This window comes from Seriola lalandi, unplaced genomic scaffold (assembly GCF_002814215.2).
Source record: "Seriola lalandi dorsalis isolate HSWRI2012SDOR001 ecotype SW California unplaced genomic scaffold, Sedor1 jcf7180002054898, whole genome shotgun sequence".
Taxonomy (NCBI): Eukaryota; Metazoa; Chordata; class Actinopteri; order Carangiformes; family Carangidae; genus Seriola; species Seriola lalandi.
This window is the reverse complement of record NW_019525450.1, coordinates 1,643,643-1,668,117: the sequence shown is the minus strand read 5'-3', so window position 1 is coordinate 1,668,117 and position 24,475 is coordinate 1,643,643. Positions and strand designations below refer to the sequence as shown.

The 24,475-nt window shown below is 38.9% G+C and overlaps 1 protein-coding gene across 1 annotated transcript in view; it reads left to right on the top strand.

Annotated features, from left to right (window-relative positions):
- Positions 1 to 23,967: 23,967 nt before the first annotated feature.
- The window catches only part of LOC111672264 (neural-cadherin), a 232,992-nt gene continuing 232,484 nt past the window's right edge, over positions 23,968 to 24,475 (top strand). The window contains exon 1 of the mRNA XM_023429642.2: positions 23,968 to 24,159. Within this exon, the coding sequence (XP_023285410.2) occupies positions 24,033 to 24,159 (127 nt within the window). The 5' untranslated portion in view covers positions 23,968 to 24,032. The remainder of the gene's footprint in view (positions 24,160 to 24,475) is intronic.

Here is a 24,475-nt window from a genome sequence, read left to right as displayed (position 1 = left end):
TGAGTAGTGTATGAACCTGACTTCAGGAGACTGGGTTGATTTAAACCGGTTGGAAGAGCTCGGCAAAAGAAAAAACACACGCAAATACAGAAAACGCTCATGTAAATAACCAAAGGTCTTCCAGCTTTGACAGCAAATGTTGTGTTCATTAAGACCTGATCAGTCATAGTGAGAAGTTTTGAGTAAGACAACAGAATCTGTACTAGCATTTGTTCTACAACTGTATTATTTCAAGTAGCATATACAACATTATGTTTATAACAATCTGCACTGCAAACAGATTGTAAACTCATGTAAAGCTCTGGTAGAATTTGTATAATCACACAAACATGACACATTTACATTGATTCAAATGTAATTTTATTAATTATGCCTGTGTTATATCTTGCTTTAATTATAATAAATTGTCTTGCACTGATGCCTAATGAGGGCCAGTTTAAGTATTTCAGTGTTCTCAGTTGGTGTTTGTTTGTCAGCAGACTGCAGGTTTGTGTGGGGGAGATGTTTTCTTGTGCCATTCTCCAGTTATTTTAAAGTTCAGTGAGATGTTGGCTAGCACGTAGCGACCCTGCTAACCTTGCATACCTTTGCTCCCTGGGTGATGTGCTCCCCTCAGACAGATATGGTCAACACAGGTCTTCGAAGCCTCAGAGTGGGAGGTGATTAGGATGACCTACAAACACTGCATGCTGTTGCCGGAGCACACACACAGACACAGACACAGACACACACACACACCCACACACACACCCACACACACACACACACACACACACACACACTCACACTGAAAACACATACTCAGAAACAAACTCAGAGTGCTGATTAGCATCAGTGTCGGAGTAATGAGAGCAGGGCTTTGTAAAAAATGAAATAAATAAAAATTATGACTCTAATTAGTGACATGGATACGCTGTAAAAAGACTGTGACGCTTAGGGAGGATTACATTCTCTTATACCTTCACCCCGAGCAGAGACAAAGAAAACAGAGATGGGATAATAAGTTGTAAATATGGTTGTGTATTGTCTTATTTTGAGGCAGCAGCGGAGATATTAGCACTCATTGAGATGCTTTTGAGAGACCATTTGTGCAGATGAAAGTCTGGTATGGTCACTTGTCTTTCAGCTGGAAAATGATTTCAAAACCGACGATTTGAACGATTTGAAAGACCGTCATTCCTCTCATGTGATCTTGTTATGTGGTTGTGTTTACACAGTTACACACGCAGCTCAGGTTCCTGCTGCCAGCCCAGATAAAAGAATAGAAGCAAATCAAATATAAAGGATGATCAAAAAGTGTTTGTTGCTGGATCATTTTTTTTGCACTAATTGACTGGACGAGGCCCAACTTGCAGGCACTTTTAAGACCAGACGCATCGACCCTCATGAAGACTTCAGACTAGCGCTAGCACAACAAACATTTTTTTCCCCAGTGTGTGTGATCATAACATCCCTGTCTGTCTGAAGTTCAGATCTGAAAGCTCACAGTGGGGGCTTGAAGAGTTAGTTTATCCAAAATTAAAACAAAGACAACATATTTACTTTTTTTTTTTTTTTTTTCAAATGTTTATTATTATTTTGCTCCCAGTATTGGGGGAGGAAAAAGGAAAGAGAGAGGGGAAATAAACAGCAGCAAAAAAGGAACATCAGTTCTAGCATACATCTACAATGTTAGACATGGATTCTTTTAACATAACTTATAAACATGCTGCTCTCACTTATCCATTTACATCATGGCATTTATCAGCTGCCTGACAAAGGGTTTTTATTTACCCCTCCAATGCAAAAACCCCAGAAATGATTCTTTAAGCTTTTATGTCTCTTAAAAAAGGCCGGTTACTAACAAGTGGCTGAATGAGACTGCAGATGTTGTTGGGGACGTTAAACGTCAGCACGCCCAACATGAAAACCAATCTGCTCACCAGTCCACCTTTACAGCCTTGTTGTGTTCTCACTCACACTCTCCCAACCTTTTATTAACTTTGTAAGAGGAAAAGCTTTTGTAGAAGAAGTAAGAGCTAAATCAAAGTGCAAGTTAGAAGTTTAGTCAAGATGAAGTCATGTGACAGTGGTGTAGTTGGTTTATAGTTTAACATTAGCTAAATAATATATGTAACATGAGAGTCCGATATGTGGTGGTTTGGATCATACTGATACAGACTCATGATAAAAGAAACGTCTAAATGGAGATGGATTTCACTTTTTCTCCACACTTCCAAATCTGCTTCCTGTCTCTACATCACATGTCGCTAAACCAATCAGAGGCCAGAGGGACTTGGACTGAGGTAAATAAGGAAAACTACAAGGATGGATTCAGGAGGTTTTTAAAGATGCAGGTGTAAATATGTAAATTTGCTAATAATATGTGTGTGAACCTAAACATGTAAATAATTAACTGTATAAACACTGTAAATATATTTGAAATAAATTACCTCAAATATACAATATGAATTCACATCTAAACCTCACATAAACTCTTGTTTGTCACAGAGCTTATTTTCTGCAGTAATCCAAAAGCCAATGGGAAAATCCCATTGGCTTTTTGTCGAGGGAACCTGGGTGATGCTACAAAAACATTGCATCCCTTCGGCACTGCTGGAAACATTGCAGCAATATAGCTTGCCATATCTATTTGCTGGGTAGTTTTTTGATTTTCGTTGTCCAGGTTTTAAGATACAAATCTTTGAGATTTATAATGAGATTTATAAATGAAGTGAATGGAATTATATTTTCGGTTGATATTTAGGGAAATCAGCAACATCTTCCAAAAACAGTGCCCAGGTTACTTCTGATAATCAACAGAACAGAGTCAGTGATAAAGCAACAGTTTTCATTGTATCTATTTTTTGCCAAATAAAAAATAAATGAATTCTAATCACCTGTGGAGGCAGAGACCTCAAACCTCAGCACTTAAAACCAGACAACTACAGGTAGAGATCGGTATTTTATTAAAGTTTTGACATTTGCCCAAAATATCTTCACACGTTCTTTACGATACTGTAACATGTAAAGGGACTTTGTGAACATCTGAACTCTCCTTAATGTGCAAACATAGTTTCTCCATTTGAACTGTCTTGCCATCTCGTCATGATTAAGAGAAACTGAACAAAGATAGATTGTGTGCTAAATAAATGCTGAGAATGAATATCTGCCATTTCCTTAAGTGTTGAAGTAGGTAACATCTGTGCAGATCACAAGCATCAAAGTCTGCTGCCAAGGCGTGGGTTTGCTCAATGAAAACATTCTTTTACAAGTAACAGAATTTTTTTTTTTCCTTTTTAATTTACTCAAAAATAGAAAAAAGGAGGAGAGAGCAAAGGGAGGAAGAGAGGGAGAGAATGAGAGAAAGGAGAGGTAGCGCGTTCCAAGTCAATTTCTCCTTCCCCAGATTGACTTCAAAGCAACACGGCTAATCCTCTCACGCCTGCTCGTTAATAATCCAGTTAATAATCCGTTTAGCCGCTTTCATGCCGTGCTGTTTGTTGGCATTATGATGCTGTGGAAAAGCGAGGAGAGGAATCGTGGTGTTTCACTCGAAGACGCCACCCCCTAACCCCTCACCACCACCCCTCATTTGACGACATAGGCGTCTATACTCCAGCCCAGTCCTATATTCAAACACTTATCAAGGCCGTGCCAACACCTCACACACATAAAGACTGATCTTCTTTACTGCTCGCAACAAATAATGTGCAATGTGCTTTATGTGTGTGTGTGTGTGTGTGTGTGTGCGCGCGCGCGGGGGTGGGTGTTATAAGTTAACAAATAAGTTCATAGTTTAATGGAAGAGGAGAATAGGCCTAAGGAAAGTTGGCAAAACACACACACACACACACACACACACACACACACAAACACATCATTTGCTCTTTTTCTTTTTCTTTATCTTTCTCTTGCTCGCTCTCTCTCCCAGTTTCTCTTTCACTCTCTGTTTTCCTCTCCTTCGCTCTCTCACTTCATCGCAGATGGAACTAAGCCAGCCTCAAGGTTTTGGACCAGAGTCCATATTTTCATTGAGCACACTTGGAACTGCCATTCCCAGTGAGCTCGAACAAGTGGGTTGCCAGATCCATCGTGGTTTTATCTCTCATTATCTCTGAGACTCCCGGCCTCCTCTACTGGCCTTCTGCAACTGCTGGAACAGAGTGCAGATGAGAGATGAAACAATTAACTCCCATTTTCTAAATCAGCAGAGGGAACTTGACAGGAGAACTGAGACAAAAAAAAAAAACGAAGAGAAATAGAGAATATGGAAATAATATCTGGCTCTGACTCTCAGCTTTTGTTCTCTCTCTCTCTCTCTAGTCTGAAAGGCAAGAAAACAAAAGGTCTACAGCTGCACATGAACCAGAAACATTACTGGGTGAATGACTTATCATTTCTGTGAATGGTGGCTATCTGAGGTTTTATTAATGCTACAGTATGAGCCCACTGAAATCCGATTTCCACTAACTTTTCATTTAGAGAAAAAACATGAACCTGATGTGAGGATGCTTTTTGTTTGACATATGACAGTTTTGACTGATGGGCCAGAAAAACAAGGCATTTAAGTGCATCTCCTTGGGCTTTGGGAAACTGTAACAAGCATTTTCACTCTTTTCTGACATATTATTAACTGAACAATGATGATCAATTGATTAATCAGGAAAATAATCAGGAGATTAGTCAATAGTAAAAATAATCATTGGTTACAGCTCTAAAACAATCCAAGAAAGCAAGTGAAGGTGCTTTAAAGGTCTCATTTATAGAAATAACGAAACCAAACGAGGTGATTTATTTGTTCAGATCTTAAGGCTTTGGCTCAAAAATTTCAGGTTATTAATACTATTTTTAATTTATTTTATCTATTAGCGCATGACCTCAACCAAAATCTGTCAAAAAACCAAGTAGATTTCCCTTATTTGTTTTTCATCCAAGGCTAACAATCTTTGACAGCCATCAAATTAATTGTATGAGAATACAATTAATTTGTATTAATTGGTGGTACATTTCACATCAGCAAAAAAGTACAAAAATAATGTGCTTTCTCAATGAAACTATCAAGTTAATATATTCCTTCAGTGTAATTTATCTACAAATTGAAAAGCTTAAGCATTAACAACTTCTTCTTTTTTATATTTTAAGGAAAATTATTTTTTCTACTCAGTTTTATCTAATGGACAAACTTTATGCCATTACAGACTTTAAAGGGAGTGCCACACTTCAAAGTATGCAGATATACAGATGTGTTCACCTGTGTGGATGTACACTAAACCCCAGAAGCAGCGTTTCAGCACAGAGTCTATTTCAAGATACAAGTGTCATATTCAATGGAAACTTTCAGTTCATACATAGAGAATTCAATGATGAATAATTGAATTAATACAGAACACTCATATATTTTACATTTACTCACAAATGAGGGCCAAAAAAAAGTAGGATAAAAGAAAGTTAAGGATGTCTCAGTCGTGTAGCAGGTGGGTGTAGTTAGCTAAAACTGGGAAAGAGGAGATGTGGGGAAAAAAAAAAAGCTGCAACCTTCGAAACAACAAAAACAGAAAACAAGATCAGGTCAAAACCTGGACCACGTAAGGTCAGTGTGCAAAATCGAAGACATAGTTGAAAACTGTTGTGGAACAGCTGTAAACAACTGACATCATTGCGTCATAGTATCCGCTGGTAAAAAGATAAAGAGCTGAACTCTTTATCTTTTTGCTTCCCTCCCGCTCTCTGTGCTCACACACACCGTATTTTGATAGAGTCAAATTTCCAATAAAGCTTTTCTCATTTACGTGTTTTTCTGTTTCTGTTGTCAGACAACTGAACAAGTCTGAAACAGTGAGTAAAATACAACTAAGACTACCTGTTAACTTCCAAGTCATTTCCAATCTGCTGCTCTGCTGCTAAAATCCTGATTTTATAACCATGATGTTTTCCAACCAAAATCCCCACACACACAAGTTATAGACAAAGAGTGTGGTGTGATTTCAGCTGCATTTACTTGTGAAATGATCACTCAGAGAGAAAGTTATAGAAGCAGAAAATCTTTTTTATTTCGTCTCTCACACAGCACACAGCCTCTGTCTCTGCGCCGCTCACTGAACAGAATAGACACAGACAGAGGGCAGTACTAGCGACTCTTCTGTGGAAAGAAGTTCAAGAAGTCGCTAGATTTGTCGTCATCTGCGGTTAGGTTTATGCAACAAAAGCTGTATGATCTTTCTCTAACCTAAACCAAGTGCCAGACTATAACACCTGACTCCAGTAAAACCTTGTGTGAGATATAAACTGTGTCGCTTAGGGACATGAAAAACTCATTTCACTGACACGATTGTGTCTTCAAGGGAAACAGTTGCATGATTCAGTCAATCAATAAATGTTCTTTATTTTGGACAATGGTGTGTAGTTGCAGAAGATATCATTCAAACACTAAAAACAAATATTACATAAAGTACTCTATATATCACATCCAAAACCTAGGCATGCCATTTTGTTTGATCTTGAGTCTTCAAATACTGTCTGTTCAAATTCATTTTAAATGATGTTTCTAGTAATTTTTCCAGCTGCACAGTGCAGGTTGGGCTAAATTAGGCCAACATTTAATATAGTTGCACAATGTAAGCAAGCGATTGAAAACAGGGCTGTAACTAACAAGTCATTTTCACAATCGATTGATTCGCTGATTATTTTTACAATTAATTTTATGAACTACACAATGCCAGAAAATAGCGAAAATGAAAATAAAAACTTCCTGAAGCATATCTTTAAATGATCTTATTTTGTCCAACCAACAGTCCAGAGGCAAAAATGAACCATCACATGAGTAAAAGAAAAGTGGTAAAACTAGAGAATATTTATTTTTGCTTGAAAAATGCCTGAAACAATTAAATAGTGTTTTTCTAGTTAGTTCAGTTTTGTTAATTCAGTGTTTTTCTGTCCAGTGACTGGTCGAGAAACAGTTTCAGCTCCATCTGAATTTGACTGTATTTGTTTTAGCCAGAGCAGCTCTGTTTGCATGGCTCACTGCCACACCCTGCCATATCACTAGCTGAAACTGCAGGCTGCAGTTTATTTAGCCCATTTTGTGCGCTTCACAGTTCAGTTATTGTTCACTCATTCAAAATGCTGTGCATTAGGTGACAGTTCCATTACTGGAATTGGTCTACCAGGAACAAACAAATAAAGGAAAAAGGAAGAGGGATCAAGCTTTATGTAGTGGGCACAGACCCATCAAAAACTGCTTGATTAATGGACACAATCCCCAGTCAGGATATCCATTCACACCGGTCACACAAGAACACACACAAACAAGACACATAAGAAATGAAAAAATAAAAAATAATAATCAGGAAGAAATTACAGCGTTTGGTAGGTTTTCTGAGAGTTATTCTCTACCTTTACTTCCTTTGTGTTGGTAGCAGGCGAGGAAACCTTCAACCTCGCAGAAGATTCTAATGGGAATTAAAAAAGGTAAAACAAGCACCATTGTTTTGAACTAGGGCACTGCTACAGCGCAATGATGAACACACTCGTTTAACCTTGTTACTGAAAAATTTATGGCAAAGGTTTTGTTTGCAGAAATGCGTGTAAGTTTGAGTACATATCTGCAATTATAGAGATGTGTTTGAGTTCAGGCAACAGAAACTTGTGTTCAGGAACTACAGTAGAAACATGAGGAAGCAAAACTTTGGTTTGGGATAAAGAAAAGGGCTACAGGGTTAAGATTTGCCCTATCAGCTGACATGTTGCTGTTTGTAAAATGACTGGGATGATATGAGGCTTGAGCTCACAGTGTTTGAGAGCAATGGCAGATGCATCAGCCACTCTCCCTCCGAGCACTCAGTGCTGTCTGAACAGCTGCTGCTGTTTAAACTTTAGCTTAAAAATGCTGCAGTGACTTTGACGGACTAATCTTTGCTATGCAATGAATGGTCAGGAGAAGTGCAAGAGAGAGGCAGGAGACAGAAGGCTGTAATCCCCACTGAATCCCAGCACACCTTAATAGGACTTAGCAAAGCAGGAGATCTTAGAGATTACCTCAGCTGAACTGTAAATTGAACCGGTCGTCACACACACACACACACACACACATACAGTGACCTGAACCAGACTGTTCTCAGTTAATTAAAGGATTCAGTAATTAGAGTGTAAATAGGGGACACGTTTTCTTCCTATTGTGCTGTGTGGTTTGTGTCACCTGGGGTATCAAGACTAATACCTTCGAACTGGAACAACAGAGCGAGTGGAGCTTGTAAACTATAGCTGGAATCACGGTTGGTAAGACAGTCTTAGATCCAGATGGTAAGTAGAGTAATCTCAGGAAGGGATTGACCAATTATTGGATTGGGAAGGTTAATACGAGGTCCGTGGGATTACCAGAAAATTTATTGATACAGCCATTTTGAAACTCTAAACCCAAATACGTTTGAGTCCTGTTTGTATGTTTGATGAATTCCTCCATGAAAACAGTCACCTACGATGCTGCTGAAAATGAAAGTTGCAGAAGAGAAACTGGTACTGAGAGAAGTGCCATGTCTTTTGTGTGAGCACACTTTAGTAAATGCACAAATGTCATATATATATATACATGTATATGTCCCTATATCAAGATTGATGTTGCTCTATATGTAACCTATAAGAGGATATATTATTATCACATGCATACATCCTCTGAATAGCCTATATGAAGATTAGAAGTTAATAACATATATTAAATAACTATACTAAAATTGGTATATGTACATATATTAAATATAACTTGATGAATTGAATGAATGAATGAAATACATTTTTATATAGTATAACATGTCGCGAGCATATACTGTATGTTAATGATACATATATGCAAGTTTATTAGAACAACACATATAAAAGATGTATATGCATATTTTTTTTTTCTTATCAATTTCTAATTTTAAACATGTTTATCTTCACATACTGGTAAAGTGGTCTCAGACTTTTGGACTTTACTGTATATAATATGAACATATATTGACAGGCTTTGGGATGGATATATATTTACATTACATGTCTACAATATAAGCATACATACATAAACATACATATTTGTATGGGCTAGACATATATGTCAATGTATGAAATTGTTCCAATTTCTAATAGGATTCATATATAATTTTTGTAATGAATAACGTTTTTATTTTATACGTACATATATTTTATATATGGAAATTTGATAATGTACATTTAATACATTTGCGTATACAAAACAAAGATTTTTAGAATCAACAGAAACTACTTGTTCAATCACTCATCTAAGTGCACGGCCAAGAAAACCTGAGAAGGGCACATTTCAATAGTGTTTGCTTCTGTCACTGTATACAGCAAGACACCCCACTGATAGCCTTACATGTTATTCAGATGTACATTGTTTATTTTTACTGTTTATTCCAAGAGATGTGACCTAGATTTTATTTTTACTTTCATTTTCCATGTACAAAATGCATTAAAGGGCTCTTCAACCCACATTTCTTTCTTTCTTGCTTGTGTGTTTGTTTTTGTTTGTTTTTTGCGAGCTGTAAACTATAATATATATAACATAATATATTCAACCTTATAAAGTTGTTGTGGTGAACATGTTAGCAAACAGTTGTTCATCCAGCAAACACAGAGGAACATTAGCATTTTTTACAGTCATGTTCCTTTTAGCTCTGTTTTTGGCCTCCACCAGCTCCTCTTAAGCAGCTAAATGCTTCAGTTTGTTCGCCACCTAGTAGCTAAGGTTGTCTGTCGGTCATTTGTTGCTGGGAAGTTGGTGTTCAGTTGGTTCACTAGAAATCTCACACTGATATCTGCTGCACCTGGAAACAACAAAAACAATCAGACGAGACCAAAACAGTAAAGTTTTGGGCCATAACACGAAAACCATTGAAAGAAGCTAAAAGGCTCCACAGAGTCAGGTGGTGCTTCACTATGGGTCATCACTATGGTTACAGTACATGTCTGATCTGTTGCCAGTACATAAATATTGATTATTAGTGCAGCTGAAATTTAATTGAATTTATTGTTATTGATGAAAATGTGACGATCATGATTTGAGTTGATATTGCTCAGCCTTAGCTGATGCCATTGCTTTTTTAACTTAGCTGTGGCACTTACATGAATGTGTTGCACATCTGTGAATGTGCATAAGTGCACATGCCAATTTGTCTCATGCCAATTTGTGTATGGATTTGTTTGAGCGCCATATTGGCAGTATGAAGATTTTCAATTATGAGTAGCTGTGCTGAAAGAAAAGGCAGTGAAACTATTGGCTAACCATTTGTATCATTTGTAATTAGTGTAAGAAATAAAGCTTGATTCTCTCTCACTGTGAGTCTCCCTCCGTCTCTCTCTCTCTCTCATCCCTTAGCTTAATTGGCATTTCCATGTAAAAATGTGAAAAAGTCACTAAGACGGCGGCAGCTTTCCATTTAAACAGATTATGGATGGAACAGTTAGCAGTGAAGGCCCTTTGTAATCCTCACAGAGGACATTTAATTAACTGGCCTTCTTTGCTATTCTCACTGTCTCTGTCTCTGTGTCTCTGTCTCGCTCTCTCTCTCACACACACACACACACACACACACACACACACACTCTCTCTCTCTCTCTCTCTCTCTCTCTCTTTCTCCTTCTCCCTCTTTCTTTCTCTCTCTCTCTCTCTCCATCTCTTGGCCTTCCTGTTTCTTTCATTCTATTTTTCTTAACCCTCAGAAAGCTGTCTCTGCCCATGGGGACCTCAATTTTTGTCCCCACTGTAACACAAGTCCCCACCAGGATATAAACGCAAGCCCACACACACACACACACACACACACACACACACACACACACACACATCGCCACCCCAGCCCCCCTACACACAGACACTGACAGTGCAGGTGTGTTGTCAGGTATAATGAAACTCTTCTCCTCAGAAGCTAAAAGACTGGAATAGTTAGTGCTGCATGTTAACGCTAAATGAGAGATGGAGAGAAAGAGAAGGGGGGGGGTTGTGGGGGGTAGGGGGTTGCTGTGGGGCAGTTAGATGAGGAGTTCTACATTATGCCTTCAGTACTGTCAGCACAATATAGAGCAGGAGGTGGAGAGAGATATTGAGAAAATGAGGTAGCAGAGTTAGAAAGGTGCTGATTGGGGTCAGTGGAGGAGGCTGCAGGGAAATGGGTCAGTGTTTGATCCAGCAGTCTTCCTTAAGCTCCATCACAGTCACACACACAGACACACACACACACACACTCACTTCTTTGTACATACATGTGCAGACACATTATGTAATGACCTAAACGTGTTTACACAGACTCGTGCACAAACAAACAGATTTATCAGGGACATCTTTGGGCTACAACAAATGGCAAGGAACTCATTTTTTCCCCATCTTCATTTGCTTACTGTAATGTTGACTCATACACTGATCACTGTTTTAAACTATGTAAAAAAAAAAAAAAAACTCTGCTATGATCAATGTTTTATTCAACATGGTTTTCCCACATAAAAGTGGAAAATTTGGAAAACTGGCTGTAAGAACATCTACTCTTACTTCCTCATTGACAAATCTGGATCAGGCCTTGTGCCCCGCCCACCGCCGCTGCTGTGCTGTAGGTTAACAGGTGAAAGAGCAGAGTATCAACATGGTTAGAAGAAGAAACATCAGACAGACTCAGACACATGTTTGAGCCTCAGTCAGACTGATGGCATGGTTCCTTAGATATATGACGTATAAAACCATGGCTGTTTTTATGATTGATATGATCATTGGTTCACTGCACTTCCAAGGTAGAAATACTCAGTCATGGTGTTGACTGATTATTTCGCTCATGATATGTCTTGTTTTGCATGAAAAACAACATGGATGGTAACAAGGTTAAACACTTGAGTTTCACTTGATTTTGGTCTTTAAGGAATCATATGACTCAGTTTTTGTTTGACAAAGATAATAGAAGCAATTTGACTTTTAGACAAGTCAGCACAACATTGTAGTAAGAAACTCAATGGTTCACAAATTTTCTAAAGTGAAATGAATCTAATAATACACAGAAATGATACCAATACACACATCTTCACGCCTAAGACACATATTACATGCACGTGTGTGATATTTGGCTGTTTATTGTTCAGAGAGTGTCTGTGAATGTGGCTTCATCAGATCATCCCAGTAGCTGCCTTTAAGCACAGTATGTGCTACAGGCAGCAAACAAAGCATTAAAGATGTGAGTTTAAGTGTCAGCAGAGGTAGATCAGACGCTCAGTGCGCAGCAACAAGAAGCACTGGGGTGAAAAAAAAAACCCCAACAAAATTCAGGTGAAGTAACATTTGGAAAACGCGGGACGAAGGAGACTCAGGCCTGATAAGAAGACACCCTCACCGACATAAACCTGTGTTTATAGAAATGTGTGGTGGGACTGTGCACATCTTACACATATCTTTGACTATATACCGGGTTTGTAGAGTTAGTCAAGTGTGATATTGGTGAAGTAGAAATGAAAATATAAGGCGAGAGACAGAATTTTATATGTGACGTTATTGTTTTAGGTTATGACCCATTTTGACTGTTTTCTTTGCAGTCTACACCCACAGTAGTGGGAACCCAGTCGGGGGAACATTTACAAGTGTTATTTGAAAGAAATGCACATTTTTGCCTTTGTGCATACACAGAATTTTCGAGCACACTGATCAGTGAATCTCAATCATAAATCACTGCTGTTTTCCATGCACACTGCACTTGACCTGAAGGAGAGCTTGTTGCACTGCTGCAGGTCACAGAATCTGTCCAGGGTTAGTGCCACATTTCCCAACAAAACAGTCTATTGGGCAGCTGTTAATTTAATCTCTTTTAATTCTTTTACACACTTATCTGTTATCTGTCTGTTACCTCCATTTCAGATAGAACTAAACCAAATTTTTTAAACATATACCTACTCCTTTTCTACTGGCTTTAAATCATCTGTCCTTTTCTGCTGCTGTCCGGTTAGCTCGGCTGTTGCTGAGGTGCAGCCTGTTAGCTTGACACTGATACTGATGCATCTAAAACTGCCTGGATCAGGTCCCAGGACATCCCTGCGCTGGTTACATGCGCTGCAGGTGTTGAAATATTTCTGTCCAAAACTAATTAACTATGCATAACTATTGCACCTTATGTTTATGAGGCATGAAATTCGTTTGTGAATTATGTAAATCCCTATATTTGTTCATGACTGACATAAAATGAATATTTAATGATACATTTTCATGTAAATCAGTATCTCTAAACTTCAGCAGCCAGACTTTGTTTTGTTTCTTATGGTTTGGGGGGCTTCAGTTATTCTTGTTACTGAACCACATCTTGTACAAATATAAGAGGGAGGGAGAGATACAATCGGGTCATACATAAATACAAAAGACAAACAGGTTCCTTAAAGATGTGTTCCTTTCTGAAACTCTTCCTGGACATTGGAAGCACAATGGAAACACAAGGAGCAGTAAAAAGGCTACAGACAAAATACTAAGCAATAGCTGCCTCAGATTTTATGAAGATGGCACAAAGTATGACAACTGCACTGTTCTTACAGGAATATAAAGCTCTCTAAAGATGACAAACAAAATAACACCATGATTAATTAAAACTAATGAGGACTAGTAAAATAGTTTTCTTTACTTTATCACATTGCAGACATTTCACCTCAGATGCACCAAAATAAGCAGTTTTCCACTTCTTAGTCTGTGTTTGGTCTCTTGACACAATAACACTCTGTGTCTAACTGAAGGTGATTCAGTTTATCTCAAGTTCAGAAAACCTGAAGAAGCAAAACATTCAGGAAATCAGACAGGTACCACTGCGGTGTAATTTGCTGCTTTTCTGCTACTCCCTCTCAACGCTTAGGAAGAAAAACACAGTGGAAGTCATTTTCTAATGCACAAGCTTATAATGTGCGCAGTATCATAGCTGATCTCAGAACGGTGGAAGCTGCTTCACAGGCACACTCTGGCTATAGCTGGTCACGCGTCAGAGAACCCGGGCTTATCCTCAATGTGCAAATGTCCCAAACATGCTGCTCCCCTCTCCACTTGACAAAGCCCCAGCCTCAGGACACAGTCACACCCACCAAAATGACAGGAATACAGCAGGCTGGTAGGCAAGCTAGCTTCTAATGAGAACAACCTGTTGCATCCACAAGAGGGCAGTAAATTAAAAAATTGATGGAAACAGGTCAAATCTGGTTCTCAAACCTTTTTACATCAAGGACCCATAAACAACAAATTACATCACGGACTTGCAGAAAGTGTTTAAAATCCAGACCAAAATAGTCTTATGGGTGGAACCCATAGCAGCAACCCCCTCAAGGACCCCACTTTGAGAATCATTGCTTTATGAGACAGAACGCTATGCTGTTCTGAGATCAGATGTAAGCCGCGACATCGCTGCAACTGCAGTACCATTCTATTTGATTTTTAAGTTATTTTTATGTGCATTGTTTTGCCTTTATTATGACAGGACAAGTCAGGGGAGAGAGAGGGGGCAACACGCCCGGGTTGGATTTGAACCCAGGCTGCCGTGGTAAGGACTGAGCCTCACATGTTAACCTAACCTGGTATGCACTCTACCAAGCAAGCCACTGAGTGATGTCTACTTTTAGCTTGAACTGGGCCAGCAGTGCTTACCTCGCTTGGCCTGATGCCACGCCACTGGTGTGAACAGAAGAACGTCAGCACAAAGAGTAATAAATAACAAAAGTTGGATAGAAACCAAACAGTGGCTCAAAATTTTATTAAAAATATGATAATTTTGCAACTGTCCAAAATAGCACAAAGTAATTAAAACCACTGTGTTACTTTATTTATTTTGGTGTTGTCAACAAATCCTGCCCTCAGATAAAATGAGCAGTTTTCTATCGCTGTTTGTGTAACCCCTTCACACTCAGTCTGTAGTTGAGGTAAATTAGTTTTTCCAAAAATACAACCAAACAGAATAAAAATAATATATGTATTTATATATACTGTGCTTCATTCTGTGTCTGAAAGCACATTATCGACTGGTGCTTTCTTACATACAACTTTATTAGCCTCGGTGAAAACCTAAATAGAGCCTGAATTGCAAGTTACAGAAAAACTAGAAAACACTGCTCTGCCCTTTTTCACAGCTCAGCTGCTGTTGTGCAAGAGATAAATCTAAATGACTGGGCAGGGCGCAGCAGGGTGGACAGTTCACTGTCTGTCAGGTCAAACAGCTGTAGACTGCAGTGTCTGTCTCTGCTTATATTAATTAATGTTTATATAAGAACTGTGCAATGCCGGAGGAGAGGTCTGAGTGCATGTCATTCAGTTCATTGAATGAGACTTAAAAGATTCAGGTTTTAAGCCCATCCCTCCCACTTGCAATAGTGTTGATGAACACTTGCAGCAGTACAGCTGAAGAGAAACCCCTGCATCAAATCAGAGCTCCCTTAAGGTTTTATTAGCAACATTCAAAACCCAAAACAGGGTTTCATTCATAACTAAAGATGCAGGGACCTGTGTCAGGGTCGGACCTCGGGTATGTAGTCAGTTGAAGTTGTCACAGCATAGGGGTTATTCCACAGTCTAAAGTCCATTTTTGGCTTTATTTTAGTGTACTACCTAGGTCTTTAGGTAAAAACCCAAGTAAATGATAGACAGCTCAGCTCCCAGCCGCTCCAAGACATGCTATGTCCACCAAAAAGCGTCGGTGTATTACTGATTTTTAAAGTGTAATTGCCTTCTTCGTTCTTTCTACTGGTTTTAAACCCCTGATGAACGTCTGATTCATAAGTTATCAGAGAGAGAGTAACAATCGAAACAAAGGTTAGCAGCAATCTCAGCTCCCAACCCTTCCCTGCCGTCTCCTGTCCACCGTAAAGCGTCTGTGAATCACGCACTTTAAATGTGAAATTGCTGTAATCAGTGGTTTTACTGGTTATAATCACTGGGTCTGTTTGTTTTGGAGAGGAAGTGACCTCTGTGGATAATTTGGTTGCCGGTAAAAACTTCCTGAATGACTGACACAAACAGTGGTGGATGTATTTCGTACGTACCTCAGCTTTTCAGAGAGATCAGTGAAAGAAACCCCTTGTGCAAAATGTCGTCAAGATGTGAGTGAAACAGAAGTTGCCCGGAGGTGAGACAAGACTTACTTTTACTGACAGGAAAGCTGGGAACTAATCATCTAGCAATAAGGTTGAATATTGTTGAGAAGTACTCTCAATCCTTTCTTTGTTGACCTTACTTTGTAGTTGTCAACAGGCTGAAGTGCTTAACTAAAACTGGTGGCATTGGCTGGAAGCTTTGTTCCCAGCCTTCTACTAAGGGGTTCAAATCAGAAGAGGTTGTTTTGTCGACTTTACAGAGTATGACATGTCAAGAAGGTAAAGAGGAACCAGCGAGCTTGACGAATAAAAGTGCAATTACATCAAAGAAAACAATAAAAGCCATTCAACCAGCAGCTTCACTACACAACCAGCATGTTCACACGCATGTAACAGTCAACAGGGTGAACTTGAGCTCTTTCCATCTACCTCCTTGCAACCTCTTCAATACATCCTAACAAAGAGGCTGTTTTCAATTTTATCAATGTCAACATATTAGAATGGTGGAAATATTAAATTAAAGTAGTGCTGTCTCATAGTTCTTCTCATACCTGCAAACTGAGAAGTTTTCTTTTTGACTTAGAACAAAATGAGAATTTTAATTAAAGAAGGGTCAAGGAGGCGACCTGAATATATACAGTGGATCAGACATGCAAGTTGGCAATGCTGTGAACAGAGAGCGCTCCAGGGATGCTAGATTACATGCAGAACTGAAAGATTTATATTCATTGCGTAATTTATAGTTTGGTGAGGGACTAGTATAGATAACTGGAAAATCTGGCCATTTCCACCACCGAAGGTAATATTACTGTACCGACTTTTTTAGGTGGACCATAACTGCGGAGCCAGCCTTATAACAGCCAATGTGCCCGACTGACTGACTGAGTCATCATATTTCCACCATTGATCAGCCGAATGCTAATGTGACCAGTATGTACGGATACCAACTGTGGGCTTAGGGCAACGCCAAAATACTCCCATGGCCAATGCTTCTTGTTACCAGAAGTGGAGTGGCGCTTCCAGATCACTGAGCCTCGCCTCCTTTACGGCAAATAAGCTACTTTCATTACATGTATCATTTTTACTAATGGAGGCAGAGGAATAACTGCACATAAGACACACCGAACAAGAGAGAGCAGGAGAGAGGGAGGGAGAGAGAGAGAAGCCATCAGTAACTGCTGAGCTAAAGAAGCTAGCAGATATAGCATGTAAATGACAGAAAATTATACATTGTTTACTGCAATAAAAGCCGCGGTAAGAAATAAAGGGTTTCTGTCCGCTGAAACGCTAGAGGTCTTTCAATATGAAACAATTACAGGAAGTGTTGCATTTGTTTTAACGCGTAACGCAGTCACTTTAACAGGAGTCACGAAAGATGGGAACGACTGAAAACAAGGCTTCTTTCTAAAATGCTGGTATTATACATTTGAAATAGAGGGGATTAGGAAGAAAGACCTGCTTCTTACAACAAGCCTGACTCATCTAAAGACTTGTGTCCTTCTGGAGTCGAGGTAAATAAAGTCCCTGGTCACTTTTTGAGGAAAGACAGCAGTTGAAAACTGTCGTGGGTCCCAGACAGACAAAGGCTGCTTGCTGTGTGAGAGACAAAATATGAAAGATATTCTGTTGCTTCTAACTTTCTCTCTGAGTGATCATTTTATGTGATCAGTAAATGTATCTGAAATCACAGCACAGTCTTTATTTTTATTATTATGTGTTTGGTGATTTTGTCCGACAACGTCACGGTATAAAAATCAGGATTTCAGCAGCAGAGCAGCAGCTTGGAAATGGCTTGGAAGCTAACATGTAGCCTTGATGGGCCACTTTTCCATCACGATTTCAAACTTGTTCTGCTGTCTGACAACAGAAAAAGCATGTTGTTGCAGGACTAAAAGCATGCTGTTGTGCTATCCCCTCCTTATCCTTACTTCACCTCACCTAAGTTTATGACAGCTACCCTGGCTCCACGGGGAAAAGTCCGACATTCATCCATCTGTAATCAAAAAATCATTAATAATAACATCTGGGATTAAACCAGGGTCAGCCAGTGGTATTTAGATAGCTGAATAGATAGATGTACTTTATTGATCCCAAATTTGTAAATATACAAATATAGCAAAATAAAATACCTCAAGGTTGTGCAGAGAGAGTTGAGTTTGGTTGAAACGGAAAGTATAAACCTAAAAGCTCTGGGAGTTCTCTGTCAGACAGAGGTGAACAGAGTTATTGCTGTTGGCAGGAGGGATTTCCTTTGTTTGTTTTTTGTCCTAAAGAAGTGTCTTGTGTCAAGTGTTTCCTTGATTTGATTCCTTCTTTGCCATACATACTGACAGTAAACAGAATCTATGGTTTTTGAACTGTTGGTCAGACAAAACAAAACATCTGAAGACACTATCTTGGGCTGTGGGAAATTAAAAATGATTTTTTTCTAGACAAAACATTTAATTGGTAAATTGGAAAAATAATGAAAAGATTAAATGGTGATGATAATAACTGTTAGTTGCAGCCCTACGTACATGTGAAAAGTTTTACAAAGCCTTTTGTGGCTCCAGAGGAAGTAGCATGAAATCTGATTAGTTGCCTCAGGGGATGATACTCAGGCGTCAGCTGGAGCTGAAGACTGCAAGGTTGAAATTGAAAAGAAAATCTCGGAATGAGGCAGCAACAGAGGTCTGTAAGCAAGGAAGAGAAATGCATGGAATAAAAACAATGATATATTTGGTTCTGTTGCATCGATTTTAATATTTTCAACGAGTCCACCGATTTCATAGCACTGCAATGCTAAATTAGTGCTGTTTTTTTCATTTTGTTCTGTAAAGAAATCCAGCAGATATCCATCCAAAGTGACCTGATGGAAAACAATGAAAAACTGAAATGTGGAGACATCCACATTTATCCTGGCATCTGTCTTTTTTGTTCTCAGTCATTCTAAAATCTCTAAATGAATATGGCTCTGGGTACTGTGTTGCATATTAGGCTATGATAATATGACGATATATACAGAAAGACAATATAAATTTGTCCATTGTCAAAATATTTGCTAAACAGTGTAAGAAGTGGCAACTATTAAATATCACTGATTGTCGTCTTTTGAATGCAATGTTGCAAATCAATGAACACAAATGTTTTTATGGCAATATCTGATTTTTATCAGCGTTAACTACTGAGATTTATCTGTAATGAATTTACAGATTTAGCTGAAAACTTCAACAAAAACTTTCCATGTAATGCTGTTATTGATAAGCAGCAATTCATGGCTCATACTGCCATACAGATATAAATGAATATATGCTGTTACCAGGGATTTTATCTATTGCCCACTCCTATAGCAGAGTCATTGCAGGGGGCAATACATTACAGCCTGACTGGTAAATCTGCCAGACCAGTTCATTAGCTGGACTGGTATATTGGCCAATATTAGCTTATCGCAGATATATGAATCGAGCAATGGATTATCACTGGTGTATACATTAGCAAGATATTGTTTTCTGTATATATTATTGATGTGGCATATGCTTTATTTTTATTTATTTAATAGGGACAATGCAATTTAACATAGTTCCAAAACAAGTCATGAAACTGTGTTGCACAGAGAGATTATAGCTGATGCTAATTTACACCTCTTGTCCTTCGCTGGGGTTTTACAGACAACAGAATTGATAATATCATACAATTAGCTAAAAATATACAGATATACAGTATAAAAAGAGACAATAACACAACAGTTAAATTAAGTTAACCACAGATTAATTTACCTATAAATGCGTACAGCTTTGGTTTGCTTTTAGCAGCACTGAAGCTTTATTGTAAAGGATCAAAGAAAGATTATTATTGATATCTGTGTCATCTTCCAAAAAATCCTGCATTGTTTGGGATATAGTGACCAAGCAGATATTTTGACATTTGCATTTTTACTATAACAGAATTGTCACTAATTTTATTGTTTCCATTTCTGCTTTTCTTACCATGACAATTAAAATGTCTACTGTGAATAGAAAAAAGTATGTAGTCTTTTTAACAGAGAATTGCTACTTTGATCTATCCGTGTCCACAGTTAGTGTTCTGATCATGACAAAAATCAATTACAATGAGCAAAAGGCAGCAACGGCATCAGGTGTGTTTGTGCGCAGGGTTTCGGGACTCTACACGTACACTATATGCTCTGACAACAAGATAACAAGAAAGCTGTGAGGAAATGAATAATCTAACAATGCTTGGACTTGCAGCCCATTGGGGCACATGAGGACGGTGGCCACAAAAAAAGCACTTCTGTAGCACTATTAGTAATTGCAGGTCCCACTTTTTCTCGAGATTGCGACATATCATTAGATTTAGTGAGATACATTAGTGTGAGGGATGGCAATAGCACTAAGCTGTATCTCCCTATTGTCCTTCATTAGCCACTAATCCACTGATGATCGTTATTAGTGAGAAAGGAGTGTGTGTGTGTGTGTGTGTGTGTGTGTGTGTGTGTGTGTTTGTGCGTTTCTGTGCTTGAATGTGTGTGGCTGTAAGATGCATTTTGGCATAGTGCTCTGTATATTAGCCCAGTGATTTATTATCTGGGTAATGCCGTCCCTTCTTCCCCAAAGCTGCATTGTCCTTTTGCCAATTAATTCTGAATCTGTTACGACCACAGGGAGGGAGACAGAGAGAAAGACAGAAAGAGAGAGAGAGAGAGAGGGAGAGAGGGAGAGAGATCATCAACAAATACATTGGTTCAACCCCAGAGTTAAGTGCCGTGCTATATTTTTTTTTGTAATATGTGGCTGGTTAATTCCGCTTTTCTATCTTCTTTTGATGTCCGCTTATGTTTTTCCTTGTAATGTTCCCTTGCTCCCTCTCCTCTCTAATGCCATTGATTTATGCAATTGCTTGCTTGTTCCTTTTTTTTTTCCTTCTCTTCTTAATTCTTCCATCTTCCAATTTTCGTTGTTCTGCTGTTTCTATAACAACCACAGGGTCATTTCTCAGCCTCTGCGTTTCGCTCTTAATCCTGTTCATACGACACTCAACTCTTATTTTTCTTGCTGCTTTTTCTTGCTGTGCTCTACTTACTTGATTTCACCCTATCACTCTGAAAATAAGTCTTTTTTTTCTCTCGCTCTCCTCTTTGTATGTCTCCGACATCCTTTCATCAATTACTGTACAGTCGTTCACACACAGGGGCCTTTTTTTCATCTGTTTACTTGTGTTTGTTAGTACGACTGGAGAAGGTAAAATATAGAGAAAATTCATCATCTGGACCAGCTGTTCAGGCCACAGTGGATAAATGCAGTGCAATTACAGAGATATCATTGTGCTGTATAACCATTGCATATAAGTATCAGACATTTTTTTTTCAACAGGTACCAGAACTGACACAGACTAAGAGCAATCTTCCAGCTCCAGCCCTGAAATTACTCCTCTGCTTCCCTACTGCGACCAGCAAAAACTGCTGTGCAGCCTCGTCTTTGTGTGTGTGTGTGTGTGTGTGTGTGTGCGTGTGTGTGTGTGTGTGTGTGTGTGTGTGTGTTTGTGTGTGTGTGTGCTCGGATGAGGTCTGTGTGGAACCTTAGTATGTTTTACCAGTGTCAATATGATTGCTGTTTACCGTGGGGTGCAGTCAGGGCAGCACTTCAGGAGAGAAACAGAGGCAGATGACAGCTGAACTGAATCCAGAATAACTGAATAAGAGCAGCTGAGAAGAAAAACACTGGATGACATTAGCATTGTCAGCACATGCTATTTCTGTTCCTTATTTATTGTTTTTGGTATTTGTTTTTTTGGGGGGGAATAAACTAATTTAGTTTAGAATCCCCAAAAACAGGAAATCCTCATCACCTACAGCCTGCTTCTACTTTGCTTAATCATCAACCTGAATTCTTCACTGGAATCTTATAAAGGACTGTTTCCACCTTATTGTCGTGTCTTAAACAGCAGCAGTATTCATTCATTATTAATACGTAGTGTAAAGTGCACTTCACTTTGTGCAGCCAATCCAGAGATTGTACAGGGCTCTAACCAATCATTATGTCGATTATCAATTAATCTGTCAATTATATTCTCTGTGAAATATTATTTTTATTTATTTAATAAAATAATGAAAAACATCCTTCATAATTTCTAATGCAGTCCATGGAGATGTCTTCAGATTGCTTGATTTGTCCCACCATCTGTCCAAAACCCCAAAATATTGAGTTTACTACATTATAAGAAAGTAAATGATTTGTTTAAAAATTATCAACATTTGCTTTGTTGATTGACTAATTAATTTCTTGACTAATCACATCAGCTTTAAGTTGCAGGAAGTTGTTGTTTGCTGTAACAAAAGTCCATCCATCCATCCATCCATCCATCCATCCATCCATCCATCCATCCATCCATCCATTTATCTATCTATCCTCAACCAGCTAGTTTGTATTGGCCGCTGGAATTATGCTGTTGCCCTGTTCACACCTAACATTAACATGCGTCATGTTTGATCCAGCCACATGTGGACGGGCCTGTTCATTTCATACATACATTTTGTACTTTACATTGTGAACTATTGTACATTCCTCCATTCGTCTGGCACATTGTACATATTAGAATGCGTTTCCACAAGCGTCTCGAGTGACAACTTGTGATCGAATCTCACTTCCCCGCTCTATATGCAAATAAAAACGTACATCATTTCTGTTTGCAAAGACCAAGTGTGTTGTTGTTTTTAGCCGGTTGGACTATGACAGATGGATCTGTTGTCAATGTGGTTGTGTGTGTGAGACAGAGAGAGAGAAAGAGAGTGAGGTTTGAGGTAATTGATGCATTGTGCACAGCTCTACAATGAAATAAGGTTTTAGCTGTAAAAAAAAAAAAAAATAGATAGTAAATATGTGGTGGTCAATGTTGATGTTGTGGCGGGCTGCCACAGATAAATCAATGTGTGGGAAACATTGTGATAAGTGTAAAAAGTTGGACTAATTAGACCGTGGCAGAGGATAGCAGTTGAGTAAGGGGTCCTTCAATGTGGCCCAGGACACATTTGCATTCACACACCTAAAGGAATGAGGGCCATGTGTGGCCCAGACCAGCCCCGAATGTGGTCTTAGTGATTGGATCTCATTGTGTCTTGGGTGCATTCACACCTACCTACACACCTACCTGAGGCACATGTTAATGGCAGGTATGAACAAGGCCTGTGTTTCCTGTAGAAGTAGAACAGGAGGCTGCAGCTAGCTGAACATCACATGGTTTTCTCTGCTGCAAGAGCAGGTAACACAGAGGTGCTCTACACTGAGAGAAAGAGAGAGAGAAAAAAACACTTAACAGGTAATGAAGACTTTGACAGTTGGGAGTGAAATTAATGTAGTAAAACACAATCACACTCACTTTTTTTTGTCTAAATCTGTCACTAAGCCATGCACTGTGTCTGTGTGTGACAAAGATTCTTGAAACTCTATAAAAGAAACCAAAAGAAAGAAACAATACCAACAGGGACAAGACAGCATGTGGCTTAATCGTTTTGTGTTTCTGTAACGTATGCTATGAGCTGCCATTTGCTTGGCACTAAATGTGGCTAAGTGAACTTATTTACAAATATATTTTTCAGTATAATGTAACTTTGCATGCATGAATGCATTGTAAATGTGTAAGTCAAACACAAAGTGAGGCTTGTTGACAAAAATGTTAGCATGCTAAAATATGTATGTATGCCTTTCTGAACTCTGTGAGCTCTGCAAGCTTTACTGGTAAGCAGAAAAATATTGCAGCGGGGTGTTCTTCAAGTTTAATCTTATTCCCAGAAACCCAAAAATGTATTTCTTTCCATTTACTTAAGATTACATTTAACAACCCAGTCAAACATGGTGTCTGCATTAGATTTGATCTGATAGTTGCCACGAATAACACTGTCTTAACTTTCCTCTTCTCGTTTTCTGTCTTCCCCAGGTCCAGAGTGGTACTTGGTCAGAGTGGAGTTGACTGTGACAGATGTGAATGACAATGTCCCAGAGTGGAGCATGGTTCCTGCCCCCTACCTCGCCGTGGTTTCACCTGATGCCCCTGCGGGCTCGCTGGTCTACAAGCTCCACGCCCAGGACGGGGACGAAGGCAACAATGGTGAAGTGGAATACTTCCTGTCTGATGGTAGGTTTTTCTTCCTTTCCCCTCTGTGTCCTATAGTTTAATATTGTATTGTAAAAAAGGGTAACTTGAAGTTTGGGTAGGTGGGTGAGGGTCAGGACCTCTGTGCTGTGCATGCTGCTTCACTGGCAGTAGGAACGCTTAAATGGAGCAGAGTGACTTCTTACACCTGCATTTTTTCTGCTATGACAAGTCAAAATGTTTAACCGTATGAAAGGCACCAACACTGGGCTTTAATCTACAGCCTTCACACTTCAGCTACTATGATATGAGGGGCTTAAGTTTGAATAGTACACATTTGTTTAGATAGTACACCCCA